Below are 10,320 nucleotides of genomic sequence, written 5' to 3' on the forward strand. Positions count from 1 at the left end.
ACTTTACAGGGCTGGAGAAAATTGAACAACTACAAAATCATGAAAATGAAGACATCTACAAACTGGCTTATGAGATCATTGATCAGTTCTTCTCTTCAGATGATGTAAGTACATAATTCTGAAACTGAGTATTTTGAAGTAAAGTACCAAATGTTAAAAACCTGGTAGTGGACTTTGGTTGGATTGGAATATTATTATTTTTTTTGTTAGTTTTCCAATATACCCCCAATAATAGCCAAATTAAAACAATAACAATTAATTCCCAAATTATACAATTATGAAAATGCCAATCAACTTCCAATTAATACATTTTAGTTAAAGTGGCTCCCCGCATGGTGGTTTGGATGCATTTCCGATCTTGTATCACTGCATTCCATAATCTTAATCAATGTCAGTTACATTTTGGTTATAATAATAATCCCTCAGTCAACAGATACATAATTAATGATTTCCATTTGTGATGTTACAATATATAAATTTATAAAGCTTCAAGTGAGGAACTCAAACTTTATCTTTATTCTGCCCTGCATGTGAAAACTATTATGTCCATGGAGATTCCTTCTGTCCGTATATGGTGTTGTCTCTTTCACTTCCCAGCTGTTGTTTTTTCCCATTGTGGCTTGGGGCGGAACTGAATCTCAAAGTTTCTCAAAGGTCTTAGCTCTCCGTCCCTTGCTTCAATGTCTCGGAACTGGCGACAGTCTGCTGGAAACCATTCTGTCTCACTAGTAAAACATGTTGCAGATCTTCGCCATTTTCCCCTCAGCCTAGGAAAAGGTGGGCAGTTTTCGAACGTGCTGAAGATTTAATACTCCTTTCCAACTCCCAGAATCCCTGCAGTGTTCTTATCACAACCCCCAAATTCTTTTCCTTCCAGCAAGAGATTTATGGCCCATTTAAACTTTATCTTAGATTACATTCCATCAGTAGCACGCAAAAATCTCAGTCTTTTTCCTTGTCTGTCGTTTTTAAACGGAGTTGAGGGTAATTAATCTGTCTTAATCATGGGTAGGCAAAGTAAGGCCGGGGGGCCAGATCCAGCCCAATCGCCTTTAAATCTGACCTGCGGACGGTCCAGGAATCAGCGTGTTTTTACATGAGTTGAATGTGCCATTTTATTTAAAATGCATCTCTGGGTTATTTGTGGGGCATAGGAATTCCTTCATCCCCCCAAAAAAATAAATATAGTTCGGCCCTCCACAAGGTCTGAGGGACAGTGCACCACCCCCCTGCTGAAAACATTTGCTGACCCCTGGTCTTAATAATTCCAACATAGTCATACTTGAGCTTCCCCTCCCCCTCCGTTCATTTCAGATCAATCTGTTTCCATTTTTGCTTGTTAATATCACTATTACTCCAACGTCCCTTCCTCACTTGTAAATATCTTTTTATCTTATATTCCCGAGAGGGTTGTTGAATCATAAATATATAAAAGCTTAGAATAAACAAACTGTGGGGTTCCCTCTCCCCAACCAGCTCTCACGCCAAAGAAAATCTTATCTCAGTTCAAACCTTTGACCCATGTAGCTGGTATATTCCACAGTATGTTGTTGCAACCCTTTTCCATCACATGCCAGTACTTTAAAGCCAATTAAGGATCCAATTCAATGGAGAACCTCCTCTTCTTAATGGCGGCGTAGGAGGGTTTTCGCCAGGCAAAGTGCTTTTGCACTCAGTGCATTTCATGCCAGAGCAAGAGCCAAGTACCGAGACGAACTGCAAGTGAAGCCCATTCCCCACATCCCTGGGGTGAATTTGCAATGATGATTTGCCCTCTGTCATTCTTGTTTTTCATTTGGTGATGATCACTTGCTATCGTGGGGGCTGCCTCCATTAAGGCAGGTGGGACTGGAAGCCTGGAAGATTCTTATTTCTGGTCTTTGTGGTTCATTTACAGATAGATGAAGATCCAAGCCTTGTTCCAGAGGCAATACAAGGTGGAACATTTGGTTTCAATTCATCTGCCAATGTACCTGCAGAAGGGTTCCAGTTCTAGAGTGGTATTTTGGAAGTTAGGTACAATGCAGCACTGAATAAAATAAGGTTTGATCCATCAAGCTTGGCTCATGGGATCCGCTGCTGCATTAAATCGGGGAAGAAAATGGTGAAGATTTCATTTGGAATCACAGAAAAGCCCGAATGAAGTCAAGATGGCGAGTGGGTGCGAGTGAGAGTGAGTGGCAAAATGTAATGAAAAACTTCACACTGAATGCTTATATAGGTTGTTCAAAGGAAAAGGGCTACAGGTCAAAGATCTTCAGTGCCTGAGGAGGAACATTGACTTAATTAGCGCAATTGTGGGGGGAAAATGCAGTACTATTCCATCATCAAGCCATGTAAGCATAAAGGAGAATAGGATGCCCATATAAGTCCAAGGAGAATGAGCCCAGGTCTTGCTAATGAAGCACCGTGTGAATGGACAACATTGAGTGAATGTCTGGACTCAGTGCTGTGGGGCCACGTGTGTGTTTCAAATCTGGGGCTCTTTGCTCATGAAGCAGACTCCTAGTCTTGGAGTGGGGTGTGTACGAGAGTATGGTTGTGATGCTGTATGTGAACGCATGCAAGCTTGATTTGCCTTCAGGGGGCTGATAATAACCCTAGTCAATCATCAAAAGGAGTGTATAAGTGTTAACACTGGACACAAAAACAGAGACCGGTTTAGCAGCAGACTATGGTTTTACTCCTGCAGCCTGTGTTTTGTTTTATTCCCCACCCCTTTTATTTTAGTTATTTCCTTTCCTGTATGGCTTATTACTAGTTGCTTGTAAAGTCAGAAAACTTTGAGGAAGGCTTCCCTGTGCATTTGCACCAGATGACTGTTCATTGTTTACAAAAAAAAAGCTTTCCATATCATCAAAACTAATTTGTGTAGATTTTTTGCATGAAACTCATACAAACGTTTCCCTCTTCCAACTATTGTGTTGCAGTACACAAATTGCCATATAATACTAGAAAACAATAAAAAAACAAGTTTAACACCATCCTTTTCATTTTCAGAGACGACATAAAGCTATTTTTGCATGTGGTAATTTACAGCATAGCTCATTTTTAGATTTTATTGAGTCCTGTAACCAGCTGTTTCTGTTGTGGTAGGATACCGTGCTGTGTTTCAATGTTATTTGTTTTCAAACTTTGTTTTCTATGAAAATGATATGGAAACCTCAAAATAAAATTTGGTGCATATGTACTGCTGAAAAGATTGGAGATGTGAATAGATGTACAAATCAAGTCATGGTTTGAACACCGTTAATAATACCACCTAATCTGTCCAATTGTTCTAGACTTTTTATCTTTAGATGTAGGCAGCCATGAACAATCTATTTTGAGCCACTTTAGAGAGAACTTTGTATTCTTAACTTGCATACAAAATGCAAGTGGTTTTTATAATTGGAATAATACCTCAGTTTTGAGGTTCTGCACACTAAATTAAAAGTGACATTGCAAATATGTACAAAAGGAGAACTCTTTATAAGGTGGCTCATTGTAGGAAATGCTGTGCCTTCCCCTTTGAGCACAAGTGTTGCATGAACAACAGTTTGCTATAAGAAAACATACCAGGTTAGCCACCATTAGCATCTATATCTACCTTGTGGTTGTTTTTTTTAAATCAGCTGGTAATTCTGAAACGCAGTAGAATGGATAAAGATTATTTTGTGATCATAACTCTTTGTTGGACTAGAGTATTTTTGCAGCATTCCTTGTCATCAGAAACATGGTTAAAAGTTTAAAAACTAGATGCAGCAGAAAACTAGCTTGTGAAATTTATCCAAGTAGAATGCAGGCTAGGCTGTCTTGGGGAAAATAAACATTAAAACTTACAACAATGTTACATTGGTGTATGCATTTTTGTCTATACAAATATTTACAGAACCTGCTTTTGTGTGCCATTATTTGATTAAGCAAGTAGAACAAAATTATAATGCTTATATTTGATAATCCCTTCCACCCTTTCTGAAATCATGCCTCTTAGCCTTCACCAACTGTAGGTTGCCACACACAAATTGACTACATTTGAATGTAGATCCTCTGTCCCATTCACTCAGCAGCATAGTTTCAATATGTTCTTTTCCTCTTTAGGCCTGAGACCATGCCTTCCACAAATTATTTTAAACAAGGGAAAAACATCTGCGATGAAATAACCTCCTTTCTACTCCTTTATTACTGAATCAATTGTAAAAATGCATTGTCACATACATAGCCGTTGTCCTAGAACTTTCACAACTATCCCTTCCCACAGAATTCAATATACTGTAATCTACTTTTCCTATTAATAAGAAACTACTAAAATTGTATGGGTTTCAAAGTGTTATTTCTACCAGAAGATAACAAATAGTAATTCTCATTTGACATGTCTTTCTCTAAGCTTCAGTTTTTCTTAAAACTATTCTTTGTGGAATGACCAGGTGGGAAATTGTATACGTTGCTGCTGCTGCTGCTTGTGTTTAATGCATAGTAGGCAGGTTCCAGAAATAATTTATTGGCATTGTTCAAACATAATGCCAACACATGTGCCTGTGCGTGGCAATTCCCTCTCCTTTTTTCAGTTTTAGGTAAATCACAGTCACTTTGGGTGGCGAGCTATGGTTTTTTAAGTCAGGAAAAGAGGGAGGGGAATTGGGACAGGAGCAGAGGGGAAGTGCATGAGTCCTGCTAATCTTCATGTATAAACTCCTTGGGTACTGGGTAACTTAAGAAAAGATGAGAAACACTGCTAAGTTAGTTTCAGGCACAAGCAATTTCTGAAAGCAGAGAAAAAAGGGTTTGGGGGGCGGGGGGAAATACCGCCACCCTTTTATAAATGTTTCTAGTTATACACAGATAAGCACAAATAACATTGTTCCTCAAAATACCCATTTCAAAAACCAGTACAGTTCTGAAGTTGGGTATGAGCAGTACCGTCCTGAATGCATTGAAGCTACATGTCACGAGTTCTGGATTTTAAGATACTGAATTGCAGAGAATTGTTTCCACTGCAAATTGTGGAGCATCCTGTTCATCTTAGTTGTGTTCTATTAAAGGAGCAATTATGGTAGAAAGTATGCAAGGAGGCTAAAATAGCCAGGAGCAAATGTTGTGAAGAAAGTAAAAGATAGCAACAAACTTCATTTGGAAATATTGGTTGAAGGCTTGAGCACATAAGCAACCATCATGGATAATGCATTGCAAGAAATAGGTTGAAAACAACAACTTGGCCTAAAAGAAAATCACAAATAGCTTGGTATAGTCCTATTATGGCTTGGAAATGCTCAACATTAGTGAAGCTTTGGAATGTGTAGTTATCTAGAAGAACTTGTAGACCAGTCAATTGTTCCTATTCTAAATTTTACATACAAGCTATAATAATATTTGAGAGGTACGGATTTTTATTAAGGGTTTAGGAAATAACTAGCATTTTTTTTGTTTTAAACTATACAATAATATTGCTTCATGGAATTTACACATGGTTCTGTGGAAGTATGCACAGTAGCCACAATCTAATCTAAAAATGTAATTTGCATGTTAAACTGGCATGTGCATATCTAGAGTTTGGCTGCCATTTTAAATGGCCAAGTCCTTGCACATCTAGACTTGTTCAGCTGAAGCAACTGCACTAAATATAAACAAAACATTTTAAAATGTCCGAACTTTTTCAGCATTTTATAAAACAGGCTTATTTGGGGAATTTTGCATTTAGTTGTCCTTTGTAATTTTCACTAGAGATTTTCCTCAACCACCACCACACTTGTTTTAAGGCATGGGTGAATATGTGGTTTTCCACATGTCTGACTACAGCTACCATCCTTGACCAGTGGTTATGCTACCTGTGCTTTTTAAGACTAGGATTCCAACATCAAGTGGCCCATGGGTTCCTTATCCCCTGTTTTTGAAGATGGTTTCTAATATGGAAGTCCTGAATATTGTTTCCCCCTTACATATATATTTCAGGTTTGAGAACAGATTGTGCTGAAACATTAAGGCATCCTAGTAGCAAGATGAAGTGGTGGACTTTTCAGTGTACAGTAAGGGGCAAATAAAAAGCAAGGTTATTTTATCATTCTTTTCTGGGGTTAAAGTTTGATTCCTATACGGAAATAAATGTTTAATGCAGGTTTTTCCTAGGTTAAACTAAGGATAATCCTGTAGTGAGAGGAAGGGGGATGACAGCTTCGAAAGAAATAAGGCAGACACTCTTTTAACCTTTAGTATCACTCGCCATCTTTGAGTGCTCCTTTATTCACACTAGCTCCATCTTTCTCAAGGAAATCGACAGGTGGTTTTGCAACTGTTTTCTTGTCGCCCTTTCCCGCTGGCGTCCATTCTCCCGCTGTGGTGGTATGTGGCTTCCCTAATAAACTGGGCTTGGGTGCTTCACCCTAGAAACAGAGTGTCTGCATGCGATTCGTCCTCCTTCACGGTCCCCTGGCGTATGGCGCCCCGCGCGCTGGACACGGGCTCTCCCTCTTCCACGTTGCCCTTCTGCTCCCCTGAGCTGTGCCCATGCTCTGCTTGGTGCTGCTGCTGCTGCTGCCGCCTCCTCAGCTCCTCCCGGAAGATGGGCGGCAGCTGGTTGACGTACTCGCGCCACTGCACTTTGCCCGCGTGGCCGTGCTTCGGAACCGAGGGGAGGAATTCGTTGTGCAGCGGCGCCGGCGGCGGCTGCGGCTGCGGCAGGGAAGTGGCGGACGTGCCGTGGAAGGACTTGGCCCCGCCGACGTCCCACGACGAGTGCATCGGCTCCATCCGGGCCGGCGACACGCAGCTGAACCCGGTGGCGGTGGAAGACAAAGTGCACGACAGGAAAGCCAAGAAGAGGCTCTGGCCGGGGCTGGCCGACAAGCCTTGCAGCTCCGGCTGGGTTAGCAGCCGCTCGCGGATCAGCGCCAGGAGGCACGAGCCCAGCGCCGCCGTGCAGGCGATCATCATGGCGGTGACGCAGTGCAAGAGGGGCGCCAGCGAGCGGCACAGGCGCGCGCCGACGAAGTCCAGCGCCAGAGCCAGCGAGCCCGTCAGCACGCTGAAGAAGCAGCAGCAGGCGATGGCCAGCATGATCGGGCCCCCCGACGGGCCCAGCAGCGGCGTGCCCGGAGCCGGGTTGTCCTGCCGTATCGCCCAGGACGCCCCCAGCACAATCGCCCTCCGCTTCTTATCTTCCACCAGCACCCAGATGGGGTAGGCGGCTGCCGTGCCCAGCACCGCCAGCGCCATGCTCTGAGCCAGCGCCGCCGCCAGGCTCCCTTTGCGCCGGAGCCGGTTTCGCCTCAGCAGCATGAGGCGGACGATCTTCGACTCCCCGAAGCTGGCGGTCGCCTTCTCCATGGCGACAAACTTCAGAAACCGCGCCGAGGAGACAAACTTCGGGAGCTGCGGCTCCTCAGGGGCGGCTCCTGACCTCGCTTGCCTCTGAGGGAACCGAGACCCGTTCGTCTCGCCAGGAGGGTCGTTGGCAGTTGGGGAGGGGGAGGGGGCGCGAGGCTTAAAAATGGCGCCCCGCTTTTCCCGCCTGATTTTTCTGAGGGCTCGAGCGTTTCGTTAAAAGGCAAATCGCACGCCGTGGAGGTGTGTAAAATTAGGCGCTGTGTATATATGGGATAACTTCCCCCCCCCCCCTCAACGTCGTGTCGGAATCCGGAGTCATCCTGTTAGAAGAAATGAAGTAGTTCTTCACACAGCGCATAGTTAAAGCTATAGAGTTTGTGCTCAAAAGCTGCGGTGAAGGCCACCAGCTTTCAAAGGGCCAAATTCATTAAAGATAAGGCTGTCAATAGCTACTAGTAGTCATCACGACTATGTGTTTCCTCCAGTGCCAGAGGCAGTGTTTGGGGTTTTTCTTCTTAAAATCCAATTTTTCGGCCTAAAAAAGCTCCCAGGGCAGTTTATAACTAAAAACAAACTCGGGCCTGCCCTCAAATTTCAAATCTGAAAAGACACCATGCAAAACAAAAACGGATTGGGAGGGAGGAGGAAATGAGCAAACTCGGTTTTCCAGGACTCTCTTTCATCCAGAACCTTTTCCCACTGCCAGAGTTCAATCAGGAACATGTTGAGAACATGTTCCAACACACATGTGCAGATTGTCCTACCATCCTTGACTAATGGTAGCTCACACATATAGGATGAAAAACTTAACTGCTTTCTAGGGACAGAGTGTGATTTCTTCTCAGACATCTGATTTGGCATCCTGCCTTTTAGTAATTAAATACATTTTAGAATTTTTTGTTCTTTTATGCAAGTTACAGTTTTAAAAAACAATAAACCATGAGAGCCTCTATTAAAGATGAGGCAATGTACTGACAACTACCGGAGTTAATTAGAAGGGGAAACTCCTTAAATTCCATTAAGGACACCAGTGTCAAACACTCAGAAAATGAGTAGTGTAGTGTCCTATGGTAAATTTACAAAAGCAGATGTATTAAGTTACAGATTTTGTCACACATTAGTAAGTGCACTCTAACAGTATTGGGAGCCCTGTGCAATGTGGACAATGGTGCTTATTCAAGACTATCTTAACACTCCCCCCCCCCCAAAAAAATGGATTAAATAAAATGCTTTCTTTCACTGACAATGTATCATTCAAGTTTTTGATTCTCAGCTTACATCACACTATGTTTTCTGTGTCTGTTTGTCTTAGCTGGTTCTTGGCAGTCTCAAATGTACTTTGTTTAAAATCATTTAAACCCACACCCCTTCAGCAGAAAGGGATTCAAACTTGTGATCATTCTTCAGCAGACACTGAACTATACAAGGTAAGGCTTTATTAAAGATCACACAGTAGTTCTGTTGTAACTAGAGACATTGCATGTTGTAAATCACCCTGTGTTACTCAGATGAAGGGTGCTATAGACATTTAATTAATAAAAATAATACAAGCAGTGCACTTTTAGCAGGCCTGAACTTTGCAAGCAGCTTGGCTTGATAACTACGTTGTGAAATAACTAGTCCACAGCAAATGATAATAGCTAATACAAGGCTAATTCTATATTTGCTGAACTATAAAATGATAATATACTTCCAGCCATGGCATGTTTTCAAAACAAAAAGCATGGGTTACACATGTTTTCTGCACACAAGCTATCTGCCCCTGGATTATCCATGATTCATATGGATAACAAAACATGAAACTACTGATTCCAATGATTGCAGTGGCTTTAAAAAATGCCACCATGATAATGGAAACTTGGCACCTGTGACTAGATTATTCATTTAAGGAATTTATGTAACGTGGGTGTACATACATGTCTAAAAATTAATAAGAATGGCTCCATTCCTGATTTTCTGTGAAATATGTTCACTGTTTCATTCTGCTTGGCTTAAGTGGAACTATGGTGGTGATGAGTCTGCTCACAGAAAACGCATTTGGTTTCATATAAAGTCACCTAAGGGGAAAAAACTGTTGGAAGCAACACTGATTAGAGGGAGGGGAGGCTTGTATTGTCAAAGCTTGCCTATTTAATTTAGGGAGGCAGGGAATGGGATTTTATCTTTCCAGACACAATTCCAGACATTTCCCAGATGTTTACACCAGAGGCTGTAAAATATAAATTTAATTTTATCAGGATAGACAGGTGTTTACGTCTTCTGGAAAGATAAGCATAACATTATTTATGACACAGTGGCAAATTTATATCATTATTTGCTTTTTCAAGCTTACTTTACCAGACATATCTCAGTATGTTTGCATTTTTACTTCAGCATGACTCAATAAATTATAAATACTCTAGTTCATAGAGAAAATATACATGAGCTCTTTCACTTATGAAGTCTTGAGGATTATCTGTGGAACAGATGGTAGATCACAATGTCAATCACTCAGTGCTATATAACATATCCACTTCATTGTTGAGATCAATTTTTTCTAGTGTCCAAAAGAGGGAGTGCTTTGCATTCTTTTCTTGGGTTTTCTATCCAGGACAGCCTAGTGCAGATGTTGAACAGGGTTGCTTGTTTAGAAATCAGAGAATCTCCACTGCCACCTGAAGAAAAGAGTGAAAAAGTGGTGAGAGTGTGGTACTGACCTGGTCCAGGCATTCATTTCCAGACTTGCTAATTTAGCAGGCAGGACAAGCAAGACGACCACATGCTCCCCCTCCTTTTCTTTCTCGGGACTTAATTCCTGGTTCAATTAAACCACAGTTACCCATTACATCCAAAATGGGAAGCTGTGTTTTAATGTCAGTTTACTAACTAGGACCTTAAATTATAGTTTGAAGTTTAATGTCCTGGTTAGTAAACTGAAATTAAACCACAATTCCCTTTTGGGGGGCAGAACAACTAACTGTGATTCTATTAAACTATAGTCTCACACAGTTACATATCTTGTAAGGGTGTTTGGTCTAAACA

At 41.7% G+C, this 10,320-nt stretch overlaps 1 protein-coding gene across 1 annotated transcript in view; it reads left to right on the forward strand.

Moving 5' to 3' along the window:
• The window catches only part of KPNA4 (karyopherin subunit alpha 4), a 28,527-nt gene extending 24,695 nt beyond the window's left edge, over window positions 1–3,832 (forward strand). Inside the window, exons 16-17 of the mRNA XM_028731427.2 lie at window positions 10–104; window positions 1,898–3,832. Coding sequence (XP_028587260.1) covers window positions 10–104; window positions 1,898–1,996 — 194 coding nt within the window. The 3' untranslated portion in view covers window positions 1,997–3,832. The remainder of the gene's footprint in view (window positions 1–9; window positions 105–1,897) is intronic.
• Window positions 3,833–10,320: the final 6,488 nt, after the last annotated feature.

Source organism: Podarcis muralis, chromosome 6 (assembly GCF_964188315.1).
Source record: "Podarcis muralis chromosome 6, rPodMur119.hap1.1, whole genome shotgun sequence".
Taxonomy (NCBI): domain Eukaryota; kingdom Metazoa; phylum Chordata; class Lepidosauria; order Squamata; family Lacertidae; genus Podarcis; species Podarcis muralis.